The 21,066-nt window shown below is 33.9% G+C and overlaps 1 protein-coding gene across 1 annotated transcript in view; it reads right to left on the bottom strand.

Moving 5' to 3' along the window:
- The window catches only part of LOC150081625 (polycystin-2-like), a 260,880-nt gene that overhangs the window by 45,443 nt on the left and 194,371 nt on the right, over nucleotides 1-21,066 (bottom strand). Inside the window, exons 10-11 of the mRNA XM_090379489.1 lie at nucleotides 20,043-20,163; nucleotides 5,337-5,435 (exon numbers count right to left, since the gene is read on the bottom strand). Coding sequence (XP_090235615.1) covers nucleotides 5,337-5,435; nucleotides 20,043-20,163 — 220 coding nt within the window. The remainder of the gene's footprint in view (nucleotides 1-5,336; nucleotides 5,436-20,042; nucleotides 20,164-21,066) is intronic.

The following is a 21,066-nucleotide window of genomic DNA, read 5'->3' as shown; positions in this document are numbered from 1 at the left end:
GAGATTTCTAGAGTATTCAGGAGCTTTCTACAACACTCAAGAATGTTCTGGAGCATTCTAGAATATTTTCACGTGTGGATTATTATTTATTTGTTATTTGGTTTTTAGGAGCATTAGCAACTAAGGCCATATTGCTCTGCGGATATGCGGTGGTCATTCCCTGACCTTTCCGCATCCTCCGTATTTGGTGGTCATGGGCTCGAACCCTGGTCTAATCAAGAAGTGTGTGCTACGCACTGCTGCTCCTGCCCACCTGGCTACAGAGGCACCTCATGTGTGGAAGAAAGATCAAGAGGTTTCTGGAAGGTTCTAGAACTATTGACAGAGTCCTCTAGAAACATTGTGAGCCTTCTAGAAACTTCTCTACTGGTATATATATATGAGTGGGTTCCGCACCAAGCAAGCATTTTTGTATTTCAAAAAGTGTGTGCGCTTCAGAGAGCGAGTGGTGAACAAAGTGAACAAGTGTTTTAGTGAATTGCTGTTTGTAAACAAGTGTTGTCTACATAAGGAAATTGTGAACTATGTTTAAATATGCCAGGAACCTTGAGACCACATAAACGATTGTTACTTTTGCATGAGAAAGCTCATGCAAAAGTAACAATATTTCTTGCTTTTCTGGGAAATTCTCTAAAGCTGGTTCCTCACAATGATACAATGTCAGTGCCAAAGCTACAGGAAACATGCACTAGACTGATTCAGGATTGGAAAAAAGGAGCCTCCAGAAGATGTAGAACCCAGAATGAGTACAGATCCAGACTTTTCAACTGTTGATACTGCAAAGCTGCATCTAATCATTCAGGCAGAATTGAATGATTCGGTCAGAGATTTGGACCTCTCTAAAACCAAGGCTAGGATCACAGTTTCAGCAGTGAAACTGTGATCATTCACTAGGATCACAGTTTCAGCAGTGGAGCCTTCTAGAAAAGGGGTGTCAAGGTGTCTTTTTATAGGAAGATGGAATCAAGTAGGGAAAATGGACGTTACTATCCCTTTACATAAGATGATGGCATGGCTGCATTTAGAATATTTTGTTCAAGTCAAGAGGCCAACCTTGAAGAAAAACAGAACTTCCAGAAAGGATTCAAAGGGCAACCAGTTTGGTGGGGATATAAACTGATGGCCATATGAAGAACAGTGTGAAATGCAAAGCTTGTCAACTAATCTTGGTGGGGGAGACTTGGTGGAGATATAAGGTCCTGAAGGAAGTCAGTAAAATGAATGAGGGAAGCATATTTTCATGTAGAAGAGAGGAGAACCAGAGAGGTGCAAATACAGAATGCTGGAGAGTAAAGAAGGCTGGACCTCATGAAGTTTACTTTCAGGAAGGTTCTAGAACTATTGACAGAGTCCTCTAGAAACATTGTGAGCCTTCTAGAACTATCTCAGTTACCTGCCACAATGGTCAAGGTGGAGAGTTTGGTAAAGTTCAAAGTGGAATTAGATAGCCACTTTTTGATGATGGAAATATGAGCAATATAGAATTTTTTAATATTTTTTAGAAGATTCAGAAAAAGTCTACTTCCTCGCATCACTTTATAATACTAATAATTCTTTTCTCCCCTCCAGTCCTTTTTGAATATGCTGTACTCATATATTCAAATTCTACTTTCCCTATATCAAAGTGGCACCATGTTTCTGATAACCCTATAATGCCCACATTTGCTGAATTAATCAATACTCCAAATACTCCAAATTAAATTTATTTATTATGCTCCTATCATTAGTATATAAGTGAATAAATCTTCAGCTGTACTCCCAGACAAATATAATACATAAAAAATTTAGAAAGTATCATGCCATGGGGCATGTTGCAGAAAGCTTTTCTGTGGCATAAATGTATGACATGCATGGATGGATACTGGGTATGATACCCCTTGAGTGTATAAGCCCCAAGGAAGGTTAGTAAAAAGATTTCCTGCAGCCAATTCCCGATACAAAGGTTAGTGGTAGTGATGGGAACAATTTACTGAAACAGGTTATTGAAAGATTATTCAGTTCATATTCTAACAATTATTTGGTAGGTATCAATTGGCTTGCAGAATGTGGAATGAACAGAAAGTACTAAAAACTGCTTTAATCACCTATTTATTCAGCTGTTTCAGAAACAACTAAATCCTTAGATAATTTTCACTCAAGTGTGCTCATTGCTTGGCACGAAGAGTGAATATTAATACAGGAACTCCCTGACTTACGTAATACTCGACTTACGGAAATTCGATTTTACATAAGTTTTCCCTTGCCCGTGCAAACTAAAAAAAAATCGTGGAAATGTATTTTGCATCCTGTTGGAATAAATGGATGTATCGTGAAAATATCGTAATGTGAACCCAATACGATATTGTTTTTTTTTTTTTTTTTTTTTTGTAATTTGTTCCAAGTCCTTGGAAGTTGAAAATTTTGCTTTATTACTAAGCTATTTATCTCTCTAAAAGATCATATTTATAATGGAAATTGCACTACCCTTTCATCGTTATCATATGTTCCCGTTATAAGAATCAATTTTGAACGCCTTTGTGATATTTTTCTAAAGCATGTTTCTGGAGGTCACGACCATAAAACAATTTGCACTTTCCAGTTTATTGGGCTTTTCTGTTAGTGCATCTAATTATAAACGGGTGGCAAACTCGATCTTATTGCATTTGCAATAATACCGATAACTGCAATTGTGTGGGTTTTTACGCTATTATGGTGAAATGTGTTCCCCTTCACTGAAATCTTCAATCATATAAAATACAAATTTTCAGAAACTTCTCTTCATTCTTATTTACGTATTACAATGATGAAGGGAAAGCTACCAACTGAAATTGCAAGTAGTGGTAGTGCCAGGAAACAAAACAAAATTGATTTAGAAATGAAGATGAAAATGATTAAGAAGTACAAAGCAGGACAAAGTTTGTCATCTATTGCAAGGGAATTAGGTCTCGCTGCTTCAACAGTGAATACTATTTTAAAGGACAGTGCACGTATAAAGGAACATGTCAAAGGATCAATGCACTTAAGATCAGCAGTGATCACAAAACAGCGTTCAGGTGCTATATCGAAGATGGAACAGCTGTTAATAATATGGATCGAAAATCAGATTCAGAATCGAGTGCCCCTGAGTCTAATGACCATTCAAGCAAAAGCAACAAGTATTTATAAAGATATCAAGGATAAGTACGGCAAACCACAACCCAAGTTCGTGGCAATCAACGGGTGGTTTAATAGGTTCAAGTATCGCGCTGGTTTCCACAATGTTAAAATATGCAGTGAAGTCACCAGTGCCGATTTCTGCAGTTGCAGAGAAATTTTGTGACGTGTTGGAAAAAATTATTGATGAAGGTGGCACATCAACACAGCAAATTTTTAACACCGACAAGACTGCTCTGTATTGGAAAAAAGTGTCAGATTGAACATACATTGTCAAAGAGATGAAACATACAATGCTAGGTTTCAAGGTGTCAAAAGATAGGACCATGCTCTTGCTTGGGGCTAATGCAGCAGAATATTACAGATTAAAACCACTGCTTGTGTACCATTCTGGTAATCTTCGTGCATTTAAGGACATCAATAAAGCCACCCTACCCGTGCATTTCCAATCGAAACAGAGAGCATGGATAACAATATCTCTCTTTGAGGATTGGTTTAAATGCTGCTTCATTCCCAAGGTTGAAAAATATTGTAAAGACAACAATGTTCCTTTCAAGATTTTGCTTTTATTAGATAATGCTCCTGGACATCCTACGCATTTAGATGATTCAAATTTGAACGTGAGAGTCATATTTCTAACGCCAAACAAGACTTCACTCATCCAACCTATGGATCAGGGTGTTATTTCAAATTTAAAAGTATACTATTTATGCTCAACATTTGCTCAGGCATTGTCTGCAGTAGACGGTGAGAAAAATTTTACGTTAAGAGACTTTTGGAAATCTTACAATATTTACCATGCCATTAAACATTAATAAGGCCTAAGCTGAAATTACTAAAAGTTGTTTAAATGGCGCATGGAAGAAAATATGCCCAAGGTACATAAAAGGCTTTGAAGGATTTGAAAAAGACGAATCATATGAAGAGGTTACAGATAAGATTGTAAAGCTGGCAGAGCTACTTCAGTTGGAGGTTGATGCCAAAGATGTGGAGGAATTAATAGAAGAAGAGAAGGAATTATCTAATGAAGAACTTATTGACTTGCAGGCAGCGATAGTGAAAGAAGAAAATGCTGATGAAGCTCAAAATGAACCAAATGAGGAGCCGAGATGCTTCATCACCAGAGAGAGAGATGGCAATGGCATTTTGTGAAATTGCATCGGCAGTGGCAAGGTTTGAGAAGATGGATCCTGACAGCAAATGATTCTTAAAGTTAACAGAGGGGTGAATGGTATGCTTGCTTGTTACAAAGAAATATACAATGAAAAGAAAAAAGCCACCATCCAGTCATCCATTAATATGTTCTTTCGTAAGGTTGAGCGGCTTCTAAATCTCCACAGTGGCATACTTATCAGCTGAAGCTGTTTATTCTGGCAACGATGCTCGATAGGTAAAACTTACTGACAATTATGCCTGTCTTCTCTCTTTTTTTGTAATTTTATAATTTTTAAATTTTTTTAAATTGCACACTTTTGTAATTTTTCCTGTGCATGAGATAAAAAATTGAATAAATACAATAAATAATTTTATTTACATGTTCATCGAACATTTCTTTTTTGATTCAATCAATTCAGCAAGTGCTGCACAATCATGGGTAAATTCCCCGACTTAGGTAAAATCCAACTTACGTAACATTCCACAGAATGCAACATAAGTCGGGGAGTTCCTGTATATGTATTATTTACTTAACACCTAGACTGACATACACCATGAGCCCCCACTTCCCAGTAATTTCATTTGTATTAGTTTACTACACAGAATGGTTTGTTTACATAAAGTTACCTGTCATTTCCTTCAAGCTGGTTGAGCACTGAATCTCTTGGAAGTTGACTGACTCAAATCAATGATTCAATTAAATTCCCCATTCAACTCCCACTGCTACTATACTGAACTGTGCCTTATTTCAAATTGACTCAAGTTATTTTTCTGTAACTTGACTGCCAAAAGATTTGTTTTGCTCATCACTACAGGTATCTTTTAAAAGTTGCAGAAGACAAGACAAAGGTAAATCATGGTGGGCAATCTACAATTCAATATTCTTTCATGCAACTTAAAATTTTTCAGGTTTTTGGTGTAATATTTCTATTGATACATATAGTGTATAGCATTAAGAATTTAATATTTTTAAGGTGAAAAAATAAAAGATCATAAATAAAATTTTTATTCTTAACAATCTGGAGATGAAGTTATGATGAATAACTTACCTTTTTAAAGAAGTCCACTATTTCAAATTCATTATTCTGACTGGAAATTTCTGACTTCACTTCTGCATAAGTGTCATTGATGATTGCCAAGAACATATTCTGCAATAAGAAAGGGAAAAAATGTAAATTTTTTTTCATTTAATTTTATTCAAAAATAAAAATATTTTCTTGATACTGAGCCCACTACTTGGTCAGAGGAATTTCCAATTAGTCATTTTAACAATGAATACAATTGTTAAATGTATAAATAACTGTTAATTGTATAAATCATTAACTGTATAAATACAGTTAATGCAGCCACACAGGACTTTACCAGCATTCACTCAAATACATGCACTTCTGCAATCTTGTGCTTCACCACTCAGTTACATTATCCAATGGAGTATAACAGTATTTCTACAGATATCTATTTTATATATCCTCAAAGCAACTTGTGAATATCTTGCAGATGGTCACATTCTGCAGCAAATTTTCTCCAAATATCACACTAAAAATATTTTATCAATTCAGTGAATGAAAAACAGACAGTGAAAAGCAAAATTAAAACTAAATGATTTAATAATGAATCAATGAAAATAAAGAAAATGCATGCTGCATAATCAGCATTTACTCAAAGGTGGATCCATGATAAAATGTATGTGGTTTCCTGCTGCTACTAGATAAGTTTTATACCCCAGCAGGATAAAACTAATGAGGACATCCATGAAATCATTGGGGGGAGGGGGGGTGTTGAATATTCTTCATTGAGGACATTGCCAGCTGCTGGAGTGTCACAGGTGGTATTAATCAAGAATCACTAAGGTTTTCGCACTTCATATTGCAGGGATTCCTTAATCCAGCTGTAGTTTTTATTATGCCATTCTATCTTCCATCCAGGACATGATGGGAGTAACCATCGCTCTATTAATGTAACCAAATGCACTGCCATCCATGTTTCATATATGAGTGGATTAACAAGGTTCCTTATCTCTATCTCTATATAACTGGTAGTGGACTGAACAGTCATGGTCATCATAGGCTTATAGTGGGAACAGATTTCGGGGGAACAGACTAAATACATATCTATAACCTTAAATTTTTATGAATCAAAAGGATGGAATTTCTTATAGAAATGATATTAATTTTGTGGGAACAGCATTCTACAATCCTTTGCAAAATTATATATAAAATTATATTTTACTGTACATAGTAATATTATTTATTTTCTTAGTTGGTAAGTAAAGCCTAGTAGCTTCCAAGATAAGTTCTTTGAATGCTTCCCATTCTGAATTTGCTGTTGATAACATCATCAGTTGGTCCCACTGTATAGAATTTAAATACTGTCTCAGACCATCGTAGTCACCTTTATGCAAGCAAAAACCCTTCCCTTTAGTGAATCCCAAGAAGTGAGTAAATCCCACTTCAGCACACTGTGATCACTGCCACCTAGTGGTTCCTTTATCTGCAGATTCTTAATGCATGAAGAATTACTACTGATAATCAGATCAAGAGTATTACTCCCTCTAGTTGCCTCCTGAACATGCTGATGTAGAAAACAATTATCCAATAAATAAATCCACAAAAGCCTTGCTAGTGTGCGAGTGACCAACCCACAAATTCCAGTCAATATCTGGAAAATTAAAATCCCTCATTATAAGACTCTCTGATTTACTGGCCCACTCTATTTCCCTGTACAGTTTCTTATTATACTCATTCAGAGTCATTACGCCTATAGCACACTCTTACTCTCAATTTTAATCTCCCAATGCTTATGTCACACCAAACTGACTCGACACTGCACTGTCCAGCGATGTCGACTGGCTTCACTTCCTTAGATTTTATGTGTTTCTTAACTAATAACCCTTCCTCCCTTCCTATCCTGTCTATCCTTTCTGTACACATTGTACTCCCCAAATTCCAGTTCTGCATTCCTTATATCTGTGTGACACCACATCTCTGATATCCCAGCAATATCTGCCTTTGATGTTTTGAGCAATACCTCATATTCAAATATACAATAAAATTATATATATATATATATATATATATATATATATATATATTGTTATGAACTCCCATTATAACAGTACCATTCATAGAACTATCCTGCTTTTAATGCTCTTTTTTTCTGATCCCATGGTCAATCCTAGAAGCACCATGCATTTTTTAATGGTTATAAGTTCACCCATTTGAATGCTCTCATGCCTATATCACTTTTTTTAAGGTCTCAAGAAGGAATAAACCCAAATATAATCCTCCTTCCTCTTGATTTTCAGTTTGGAAATGGGATGATAGAGAATCCTAGGAATCATTAATTAATCAGTTTTGTTTACTTTGTGAAATTGTTTCCAGTGTTGGCATCATTTGTTTATTTCATATTTAACTTGAACCTTTGGTAGATAGGCTGATCTTTACAACTCAATGTCTAGTAGTAGTTAAAAGGACTTGCAGAAGCTTTCCCTAGTTCTGAACTAAATCCACAGTGATGGTGATGACACATATAGTGATAAATAAGGAGTAGAAAGAATTAAGGTTGTGTACAGGAAGAAGCACACAACCTTAAGCATAAAAAGGCTGAAAAGTTTTGAAGAGATGCTTGCCACACAAAGTAATTTTATTAACTTGGCAAATGTCAGTTGTCTGTTCAAAATTCAACCACATGATTGATGCAGAAATCCTAGCAAAGGTAACTGCTGGATTGTTTCATTTAGAAGTGATCCAGCAGTTACAAAGTCCAAAAATATGCTGATGACAATGAAGAACCCACCCGCTATCAAGCACAGTGGAAACCACAGCTGAAATGGAAACTGTATTATACCGGTTAGAAACAATAGACATTGAATCTTTCTGTTTGATGTAACTGCATAAATTGATAAATTTTGTTTATACCAAAAGAAATAGCAGTATGTAGCAAACAATGCTCCAAAACTTATTTTCTGTAAAATCAGGTAGTGCAGAGTAAATTGCCACTATGACTTTCATTATTAGTGAAAATCAGTTGTATAAACCAATTATTTTCACATTCTAGTATATGGCTTTCACTTCCTGTGTTTTGTAAATAGTGGTACAGCCTATCACAAAAATTCTTTGCAGTTTGTAATATAAATAATAAAATAATGTACTTGCATGGCAATAATAAAATTTTAAAAACATATGGTTTCTGTAAAATATGTTATAATGCAAGTCCAGATATATCACTGATAATAATGGACCCTGACTCTACATATAAAATGTCTATTAAGGAATTTTCTTGAATTGATCAGGCACTAAATGTTTTGTTCTGTGTAATACAATAAGACTACAGTTTGTATAAATGTAACTTTTCTTCGTATGCCCTCTAGCAGATTAAGTTAACCAACCACAGATTACCTTTAGTGCAACCCCTTGGGCAGGATGGCATTTACAAAATCCCACATAATGCAATTTTACTATGGAATTCAAATTAATTTTAGGGGGTAAGAATATTCCAGAAAGTGTTAGGTGCTGGTAGCAATCAAGGTCATAGAAATCCCCTCACCACACCCCATCCTATTGCAACACTGAAAGAATACACATTGATGCTTTCAATACAGCATGGCTTGAATCTTTCAACTCTCACTACTTTTGAATTATTGACATATCACAAAGCATTATCTGCAGAAATAGCTTTTATAAAAGCACCAAAATAAGTATTAACAAAGAAAACTGACAGTCAATATAGTTGCATTAGAGACTTAAATGGGGTTTAGTCAATGGTAAATCCATAATTACCTATTTTAAATGGGATATGTATCAGACATTATTCAATTGAAGAATTATAGCATGCTTAGTGAATTTTCTGAAAAAGTCTATATCAGATTCATAACTACTTTCTTTTCATAACCCAATTTACATATAATTTGTCTAGTTTTCAATGAGTATAACGATATACTTTTATTCAACTTTTTTTGAATAAAAAGTGTTTCTCCAACCACTTGAAAATGCATAAGAATGCACAACAGTCCTAGAAAACAATCACCATTACCCTCCTTGCTGATAGCACAGATGTAAGCTTCTTTGCTGGAGAGTGGGATGGAGGGATGAATCAAGCTAACAATGCATTTGTGTACATTTAAGTTTTGGTTAAAAGTACTGGCACATAATTCATCCCAAAATTCCATTTTTGATGATACAAGGATGAAAATGAAGTAAGCAGAAAACTGACTTGAACACAGCATTTATTTTACAACATAATCACCAAAAACATTTGCATGTTCCACCACTTGATAAAATTGTGAAAAATTCTCTGTTGTAACCATTGAAGTACATTATCAGAAAATATTTGCCACCAAACTGTCACTTAAACAAATGGAAATCTCATATAGCAATGGCAGGGCTGCAGGGAGAATGATCAAGAAGTTCCCTCCACAAATCAGTAATGGTCTCTTGGATGCTGTATTGCACTGCTATGCAACATACTTCACTTCTCAATACCCAGGGCATTTTCTACACATTGAGTGGCTGAATTCTTTCAAAGTGTACAGTACAATGCAGTATTCTCAGTTTCCCCAGCCACTTGAAAATGCATAAGAATACACAATAGTCCTAGAAAACAATCACTATTACCCTCCTTGCTAATAGCACAGATGTAATCTTCTTTGCTGGGGAGTGGGGTGAACCAAGCTAACAATACATTTTGATTAAAAGTGCTAGCACATAATAAAAAAAAAAAAAAAAAAAAAAAAAAAGGTAAACTGTAGCCATTATCAATCCACTGCAGGATGGAAGCCTCCTCAATGGTTCATGTTGAGGGAAATGGACCACAATCTGCCACGTTGGTCCAGTGTGGGTTGGCAGATCGACCGTATTTAGCAGTCAGGGGCTTGAACCCTGGTCTACTCAAAGAGCATGTGCTACTACATTCCTGACCACTCGGCTATGGAGGCCCTATATTTCACCTTATAATTCGCCCCAAAATTCCATTTCTGATGATGCAAAGTGTGAAAACGACATACTTTACTTGTTATGACAACAGCTGATGTCGTTTTCCAGAATACATTTTCAGAATTTGATAAAAGTAGAACAGTGTAAATATTTTTAGTGATTATGTTGAAAAATAAACCTCGTTCAGTCAGTTTCTGCTTGCTTGGTTTTTTCCCCCCTTACTTTGTGAAAACTTTGAATACAAATACAGAAATTTAAATATAAAAATATTCACATTTAAACAATAATCAAACACTAAACATTTTCAAGTGGATTTAATGAACCAAGCAAATGTGTTCAATTACAGGATCTTATCCATTTCAGAAGATTTTAACTTGCAGTAAAACTACACTGATGACATCAGAGAGTATGTGATTGTTAAATACAATGCAAGCTATGATATAATATAAATTACAGAAATTGTATTTTTTCTCTCTGTTTACTACCGGCCTAAATTGGAACCTGCTATTTGTTTGGGACTTTGAATGAAGGTTTTAACAGCTAAAAAGAAAAGAACAATAAGATCTCACTTAGCTGATGTTGATCAGGTTATGGAGTTTGTAGTTTTACTGCCATTACATGCTTACACAGGTTGCAATATAACCAGTAAAATTTGGATGAAAATAAACTGCCCAAAACATTGTAAGCTGAAAATGGTCTAGAAGGCATATGGCTTAAAATTATTGAAAGAGAGGGCTCCAATATAAATGCACTGCCAATAATGTCAAAATCTAAGTTCAGTTCAAACTTATATCACAAAATTTGGTGCAAAAGAGGTTTTAAAATTTGTTAATGAATAATCACTGTAATAGATAATCATTGCATGCAAAAGTATGAGTCACAAACTCTTCTAGAAATTCTAATGGCAACTGTATCCTATTATGTATTCATATAACATACAGGGGGTCTCAAATACTTTTTCAAATCATATACCTCATTTGTGGAGGGAACTTCTTGATCATTCTCCCTGCAGCCCTGCCATTGCTATATGAGATTTCTATTTGTTTAAGTGACAGTTTGGTGGCAAATAATATGATGTACCTACTTCAATGGTTACAACAGAGGATTTTGCATTCAAAGTGAGACCAACAGATGATATTACTACCTGCAAATTCTAAATGGAAAGCATTCAGGGAATAAATCGTAGAAGCTACTAGGCTTTTCATACTAATTAAGAAATACTGTTCAAGTGTTAGAACTAAATGGATGTCAGATGAACTAAAGATATTCAGGGCAAAAAAGGAAAAATGCATGGTATGCATATAAATTATCAGGCTATCAGGCAATACAGAAGCCTATGATAGATATAAACTAGTCTGCAATCAAGTCACAAAGGAGGTTAGGCAAGCTAAGGCAAATTATAACAAGTCTTCAGAAAAGGATGTGAAGTAAAACAGCAAAAACTTCTTTACTTATGATAACAAGTGGACTAATGGGATTTATCCTCTTCACTAGAAGAGGATAAATCCCATTAGTCCACTTGTTATCAATGATTTTAATTGTTGATGATCCTGATCAGAATGCTGAAAAACTGAATAGGTATTTTGCAACTGCAGTTCACACATCAGGAATTCTTTAGGAAAGGGGATAACAGAAATATGTCAAATTCTAACAAGGAGGTAAATAATTTTAATATCTGACAGGAAAGTGTAACAGAAATTGTTGAAGCTAAACATAAAAAGCACCTGGGGGGGTGGATAGGATATATCCAATTACATTAAGGGAGGCAGCAAAAGAGGAAAGAAAACCTTTAACCATGATTATGAGAGCATCCTTATATATCAGGGGAGGTCCCTATGGCATGAAGATTTGCAAATGTATCCCCAATTCATAAAAGATAGACCAAAGGGATCAAATAGTGACATGAGTAATTACTGATCTGTTATTTTGACTTCTGTTCCAGGGAAAATAATGGAGTCCCTGAGTAAAGAAATAATGCAGAACCACCTAGACAGGAATACAGTTATACTGCAGTCATAGCATTGATTTGTTAAGGGGAGGTATTGTCTGAACAATCTGATTGAATATGATGATGATGCAGAAACAAAGGAACTAGATGCAAAATCTCATTTTGATATCATAAACTTTTATTTCAGAATATCTTTTTATATTGTTGCACATAAAATACTACATAAATTAAGCAGTTTGGCATAGAGGGCAAGTTACTACTATGGACAAAGGGATGACTGAATGTGAGAAGACAAAGAGTGGTTATCAATGGATACTGCTCTTCATGACTAATGTTATTAGTGAAATCCTCCAGGATTCAGTGTTGAGACCACTGTTGTTTTATATATATAAATGATATTCATGATATAAATGATATTCGTATAAATGAAGGTATACCAGGCTCAATGTCTAAGCTTTTAGATGATAAAAAAGTTGGTTGCTTGATTGTCTTTGACAATAATCAAGCAACCAACAATCAAGGTATAATCAACAATCAAAGACAATAATCAAGGTATGCTACTGCAACTAGATCTTGAAAAATTAGGCAGCTGGGCTGAGAAAAAGCAATTAATGTGTAACATTGACAACTACAAGGTATTTCATGTTGCTAGCAATAATCCCACATTAAAGTACAAATTATGTGGTACTACACTTAGGGTAATGGAAAATAAAAAAAGACCTGGGGGAGATAACTGCAGTCAGATATCTTAAAGAACCTGCATTGCTCAGGTTCTCTGAGCAATGCAGATGGCTGCCAGGACAGTTCATGGGGTTTTATCAATAATTTACAGAAACTTTGTAGAGCTTTGTATCAATAATTTACAGAAACTTTGAAGAGCTTTGAAGTTTTCTCACTTTATAATAATGAGGTTTGTGAATGAACATGACAAAATCGGCTTTGTAATTTTTTTTATAATTTACACTAATTAATCTTCAACTTGCTATTTTTCACATAAAATTAATATAAAATTAATAGATTCATGAATATAATAATAAAAGAAAAATACCTTAATTCTGAAAAAATGAGAATTGGTTGAATTTCAAAGACTATTAAACAAGGACTACATCAAAGAACATTTTAAAGGTAATTAAAAAAGTCAAGGTTAAACAAGCAGTAAAAATTACTCTTGTAATTTTCAATTGTAAGCAATAAAGATTAGTTTAGAAATGGATCAAAAAGTCATGTCAGTACTTGTTCATGAATTAATACACTGTCAACTGTTATGCTTCAAAATTAAGTTTAACTTAATTCGAGAGCCTAACACTGTCTTAAAAAATGAATCCAACTTCTGAAAACTTTGTTTTATTATTATTAGCTATATGGTGCAAAGAAGCCTGGGGGGGGGGGGAAGAGAGAGAAGAATGATGATATCCAGCTCAGGACCTGTGTGTTCTTAAATAGTACAAATCTGATCAAAAGCTATTAGCACCTCACTGCTAATGTCACTGCAAGCCCATTTTCAATCACATTTAATATATTTTGGGCATCAGATTTGCTAGGTAATGTGAACACAGGTTCTTCTTAGTCATCTTAATCATATAACCTCATCATTCCTATAATCTTTGCTACTGTCAACATACTGAATGTTTAGTAGATGGTCTTGTGATGGTGTAGCTATGACAGCAACAGAGTCATCCACACAAACATAGTCTTGAAAGTCTTCCTCACAGTTCATGTGCCCCCTCAACACCTTCCATTCATTCATTTGATGGTTAGATTCATCTTTTGTAAGAGGGTGATAAAACTACTTTTGGAAAAGCAGTTTATTATGGCATTAGAAGAAATGCCATCTCACACAATCATATGCATGTTCCTAAGGGCATCTAACACATTCCATTTTTGGGGCAATACCATTTTACTTTCAGTGTGGCAGATCAAATAACACATGAGATGGGAATAACACTTCCTACGGGTTATGATCTTCCTTCGGGTTAAAGGCTTCCTTCGAGTTATGATCCAGTAGCTGCACAAAACTTTTGGTGTTTGAAAGCAGAAAGAGCAATCTAATATTTGACAACTTTAACACCCCAAAAGAATGTGCAGCACAGTAAGCCAAGATCATCAGAATTTTCCCTTTCTGCATGAGCATTCTTCTATCCAATTTAAAAACCATGATTAATAAATTTTAGTGGTAATCTCAGCTGTTCTGTTTGACTTGTAACTTACATGGAAGAGCGGTCACTTCTTTAAAACATCTTGGCTGACAAGACTTTCCAATTACAATGGATGAAGCCTTGTAGTGCCATCTACATTAGTACACGACAGTTCAGTCACCTTCTGTTTGCTCAATTTTCCCCATGGCAGATTTAACCACAAACACCTAGTGTTTTATTGAGAAATAAAACACTAGCTGTTTTATTTTTTCCAGTAGTTTCAATTGCAGTTGAACTTACTTTCTTCCATGCTGATTCAATATTGTATGAAATGACTTTCAGGTTTAATGTTTCAGAAATTCTAGAACTTGAATTTCTGAGTTCACAACACCCACAAGTAACTCACCATGAAAGTAGGCTTTGAGGGTTCAAATAATGCCCTGATCTATGGGCTGAATTAGCACCAGTTATGTTTCTTGGCAGAAATGCAACTCTGATCTTACCAACACTTTTGATTTCAAGACATCACTCAAGGATGAACTGGGCAGTGATTCAATGGAGTTTTTTCTTCAGGTTTTTTCAGAAAGCAAGTGGCATCTCACCGATGGTACAAACTCACTTTCAAATCATGAAGCACAAATATCACTCATCATCCCAGCTTGGGACTATTTTTATAGAGAGTTCATGTTGACATGTTTAAATTATTGCAGACTTTGATTTTTACTGTGAACTGTAGTGCAATAATTCTCTCTTTGTTTGTTTTCATGTCTGTTGGGTGCCTTTTTAATATCCAGTGATTGTCGAGGAGAGGTTTATAGTACAGAGCTGTTTCATCACAGTTGTAACTCACAACTGTTCATCTGTGAATTCACCATCTTGAATTACATTATGCAGAAATTCAAGAATGGTTCTGTTGCTGTAATGTCACCAAATGTAGATTTGCCTACAAAACTAAACTGGGATATCCAAAGATAAGCCTTCCATCCCCAAAGCCACGCTTCAGAAGCTTTAAATGTGTCATCATCTGCACCAATTGGCTTATGAAATTTAAAAGCCTGTGCTTTCAAAATTGTCTCCCATTTAACAGCACTCCTTCACTACGATTCTGTAGAAACCACTGATACAAGCATTGGTCCACATCACTGTTTTCACAAATTCTAGTTTTCTTTTTTTTGGAGACCTACATCTTCTATGAAGGTGTAGAAAGAGGAAGAAATTTTCCTTCCTCTTTCATCCAACTATGGATCGTTCCCTTTGGAATTCCGAACTGGCAAAATATATACATTTTGTTTTGTCACTCTTAACTCTTTTGATAATTATTAACTTTTTTTCAACTGTATAATTTTTTCTTTTGGTGGCAATTACTTCAGTCCTATTGATTTACTAATTTTGCTATGTATTTATTTCTGATGCCCTAGAATTTTCTGTTTTGAGAACACTAAATCAAAACCAAAATGTCCAACCTATCATAGTATCAAAGTGAGGTCACACGACCTCCATAAATCATTTGTCAGTTCATATATATTTTTGACTTTCTTTATCAGATTCTTTAAATTCACATATTACTTGAATATAATAAGAAAGGAGCACTAACTTCTTACCCTAACTTTCTGTATTTGAACAGCACACATGCAACGCTTCATATATATCTTTGGATAGCAAAACCTTTAACAGTTTTTGCTATCCAAAGTGTAACTTCTAGTCAAAGTAAAGAAATCACATGCTGTTTACAAAAATTTACTTTGTAACTAATGTAATGCACTTGACGAACAGCAGCCATGCACTTGACGAACAGCAGCCATATTACCCTCCAAAGGTTTGTAATTAATGTTCCACTGATATACTCTTTTATTCCATCTCTAGCTGAGGGGGAAAAACTTGAGTGTCTACAGTAATTATTCTCTGAAAAGTCTGTGGTTTACAAAAATTACTTTAAATGCTGAATATATTGAAGCAAATATACAGTAAAGTTTTAGCTAATTTCCCCTCTTGGATGTTGTTGTTATTTGGTTTTTAGGAGCATTAGCAACTAAGGTCATATTGCTCCGAGGATATGCGGTGGTCATTCCCTGACCTTTCCGCATCCTGCATTTTGATGGCTCACAGGCTCGAACCCCGGTCTAATAAAGAAGCATGTGCTACACATTGCTGCTCCTGCCCATGGAGGTGCCCCCCCTCTTGGAAAGAGGGTAGTAGAATGTACAATAGATACGAGTATATACAGTATTCATTTTTTTTCCAGTTTCTGATATTAAATTGCTAGTTCTTTGAAAACACTATTTTTTTTCATAATTCATTTTGGTGGATGATCACACCCATGGTATTCCGAAACCATGGTATAAAGAGTCCAATTATATCAAGTTGCACTATATAAACATAAAATTTATTTATTTTATCATGCTGCTGCTACAGCTGTACCATTAATTATGCCACTCGTGTTTCAGCCCCTCCTGATATTTCACACTAAACTGAGATATCTGACCTCCTTCCTGAAATGACAGTGACCTTGACAGCTATGTATCACAGTATGAGCAGCATACTTTATGGTTTACTCTTCATGGCACAAACATTAAATTTGTAATACATATTAACTGTATTCAGTATTAAACAAATTAATGGTATTTTATATTAAACAAATTTTTTAATATGATAATGCTTATCCCTTTTGAAGAGGAATGAGATCTACCGTCTATAAACTAATATTGTATTACGAGGTTTTCCTTTATATGCCTGCTAATGATACACTGATATCAAACAGTGTATAGAATATAAAGATTTGTATATTCTATGCTCTGATAATGAAGCTTACGCACTGATGACCTGAAGGCACTTATTTTGTATTAAAATTTTGAAATTAACAAAAAAACACCTTTGTGCAGTAATTGATTTAAAAACATCTTTCTAAATCAATCTCTGTTTATATTGTGGTGAAGGAATTAAGGGTATGACAGGACCATAATTAAAAAGGGTAGCAACTGTTTTTTTTTAAAGGAGTTGTTAAGTGTTCTGAACCCAGTTCCAAAGTACACTGTTTTTCATTTAATTCAACAAATTAGCTGTATTTCTTCACTTCAATGATGTGCATGCACAATACATATTTCATCAAAAATATATACATTGTGATTCAAAATTTATGGAACCCATAAAGACAGAGCTAATTTCTCTCATTCTTGTAACCATAAGCAATCCTTAAAAAACAATATCAGTGGCAACACTATCTCCATATATAGAATAGGAGCTTTAGGTTACAATTACAGAAACTCATCCACACTGATTTGTTATGAATGTCACATGACATTTTCCCTGTCTGAATGTTTGTTTATAGTCAAATAATATTTTTTATTCAAAACCAGATGCGAACATCAAAGCCAAATTTTGAGGAAAAATCACAATTTATCAGATAAAGACATTGACAATTTGCAATCATTAATCCATTTTTGTGAAATCAGTTTGTGTTTATCACAAAAAAAAAAGAACTGAATGCCCTTCATTCTTAAGCAAATAAAAACTTGAAGATGTTAATCAACATTTATTGCTGCCACCAAAGAAAATCACTGAGAAGTGTTGTATAGTAAAAAAGAGTGTCGTGTTCAAATACAGAAAGTTAGGGTAAGATGTTAGCACTCCTTTCCTATTATATTCAAGTAATACAGTGGATTCCGGTTATTTGGGCGACCGGTTAATTAGGGCAGCCGTTTATTTGGGACAAATCTAAAAGAACAGAACCTAATTAAGAAAATAGCCAGGGTTTTCTTTGCTTAATTGGGACAGGAAACCGCAGCACTCTAGATTACCCTATAATTGTCTCCAACCATACCAAGTGGTCCAGTCGGATTTCTGGGGGTCACAACCATAAACAAATTGGCAGTTTCTGGTTTATTTGGCTTTTCTGTTAGTGCAATCTATTATAAATGGATAGTAAACTCTATCTTATTGAATTTGCAATAATACTGATCCTTGGAATTCTGAGGGTTTTTACGTTATTATAGTGAAATGTGTTTCCCTTGCCACGAAATCTTCAATCATATAAAAAAACATAAATTTTCAGAATCTTCTCTTCATTTGTATTTTTTAAGCTTCATAACTTGTTACTCCATTCTCACTTGCACGTATCGCATTAGTTGCAATTTGTGCATGCCATGTTCTTTGTTATTGATAGCTTATCTTTTTTACTGTTTTAAATTTTAACCTCTCCTCCCAAATGTTAGTGAACAGAAATATCAACTAGTTATTATGTGCATGTTACAGTACATATTAATTAAGCTATGCACGTAAGCGTAAATTTATTTAATAAAGTGTAAATTTGTGCTTAATATATCTTTACTTTTTGTGGATATGTTCCTCCTATTTTCGCTTATTAGAATAGCTGTTTAATAGAATTAAAATTCAATTCACAAACATGATCACAATGACCGGCACTACTACACGTTGTATAGTGAATGTACAGAAAATCACTCATAAAGCAGGGATCCACTGTATTTTTAACTGTTTATGCGAAACTTTACATAACTGGTGCAGCCACTTAATTGGGCCAATATGCACTATCCTAATATGTCCCAAATAACCGGAATCCACTCTATATGAATTTAAAGAACCTGATTTCTAAAAATTTCAGCCCTACAAAGGTACCCCAGATTAAATGTCACTGAATTATTATTTGTGGAGCTCACTGAAAGGTAAGGCATATAAAAATAATCCAACAGGAACTGAAAGCCAATAAACAGAATGAACCTGTAAACTTGCTGCCATCAAATATAATGAAAAGAGTCTATGTATTTAAGAAGGCGGACATTTATCATTTCCTGTTTATTTATCATTAATAAATTATTATTAATTTTATAAAAATAAATATAGAATATAATAAATTTATAAAAAGTAATAAATATCACTTATTATTTATTAAAATTTATTATTTTTAACTTAATTTTTACTTAGATACTTTTCACTTATCATTATTAATATTAAAATGAGAGAGTTTAAAGATCAAAGTGACACTGAATTAGGTAGTATTGTGGTTGGGGAGGGGGGTCTCATGACCTTGTTCAAAACCAGTAGCACCATTCTCTAGAATGTGAGAATAGTATTTTATGGTTGGAAAAAATTTGAAATTTGTACAGTCAGTAACTATACAGAAGAAAAGTAATGGCAGTAGCACCATTGTTTTCAGAACTTGTTACCTCCTAAAATCAATTTACATGGATTTTGCATACAGCACATAGATTCCTGCCCTCCCCCACCATCTTCCAAAGAAACTTGCCTTAGAATACAAATAATTTACAAATATGATACACTAACTTCTCATAATTTGATCCCTTTGGTACCAATTCAATAGAACTCAAAATTACATCAACTTTGTTTATTTTATTTTTGCAATAAACTGAATTTATATGATATCAACCCTACTGCACAAAAACCGACAATTAGCACAGGACAAACAGATTTTAGAACCTTCTGATTTTATTTAAAATTCAAAACTTGATAAAGAATTTTTGTACAGAATTATTTTAAATATAGACTGTATCTAATTACTGTTTAATTAGAAGCGAAAAAGACAAAAAACTTATTAAATGATAATAAAAAATTCTCTTTTATTACTTTTATTATAAGTGTTATAATAAAATATTAATATTACAGGTATTAATAATATATTATTAATAATATAGGATTGAACTACATCTCTAATTTTAAATAATCCAAAAGTTAAAGAAGAGAATGTAACTAACAAATGTTATTAAAGCATACCATTAGTACAAAGAAGACAAAGAAGACATAACTGAGAAAGTAAATAGGTCCTAAAATGCGATTTGCTTCTTCCAGTTCCTCAAAGTCAAAGTCTCCCAAGATCAAGCGTAGTAATGTAAATCTGTTAACAAAAAATTTCAGATAAAATATAGGTAATTGATATAATGTAAAATAAAATTCTATTTTATTTTGCATAAAGAAAGTCATTAAGCATTTACTTTAATCTATGCAACTACATTTTTTTTAACAAATTTATGTCAACAGGGCAAAAACAGGAAATTTCTAGAATGTGAGAATAGTATTTTATGGTTGGAAAAAATTGGAAATTTGTACAGTCAGCAACTATACAGAAGAAAAAGTAATGGCAATAGCAAAAGTGAAAATTCAAAAAAAAAAAAAAAAAACTTTTAAACCTTTCAAACCAGATTGCAATTTTTGGAAATAATGTAGTGCATGAACTTTCATCACTTTATACGTAAGAAGTTGGGAGGAATGTCTTCTAATTCAAGTGTTACTGAGGCCAGATATCTTTAAACTGCTCAATCATAGTATAACAAACTTGCCTTCAGAACACGTTGCCCTGTTATTGCATTATTTTCAAAGAGCACTACCAAAAGTTTTATCAATTTTTTCCATTAATTTTCCATTTTTTTAGACTACCTACTACTTCATGCTGGACCAGTAAAGTCCCCAGAGAGGATTGCCAAAGTAGTGCCTCATCTTTTAAGTAAATGACACATTAACCCTTTGGTGATGTCATTTTTTTGGAAGTAGTGCAATACTGATTATCAGCAGTAACACCCTTATTGTATTAATCATCTGCAGATAAGAGACATAACAGGTGGCAGAGATCACAATGTATTGATATGGGATCTACTTCAAGATTAAATACTGTCAAAGGCAAGAGAAAGGGCTGGCTTCATCTGAACAGAAAAATTATCCATTAATCATCATCACAATATATATATAACTTTAATAAAACAAAAAGATTAATGAAAAAAAGAGAATCAAAGTGTTAGGAAAG

Source organism: Mastigoproctus giganteus, chromosome 8, assembly GCF_048544385.1.
Source record: "Mastigoproctus giganteus isolate SK-2022 chromosome 8, ASM4854438v1, whole genome shotgun sequence".
Lineage (NCBI taxonomy): Eukaryota > Metazoa > Arthropoda > Arachnida > Uropygi > Thelyphonidae > Mastigoproctus > Mastigoproctus giganteus.
Note: the sequence above shows the minus strand (reverse complement) of the source record. Positions and strands in the feature narration are given on the sequence as shown.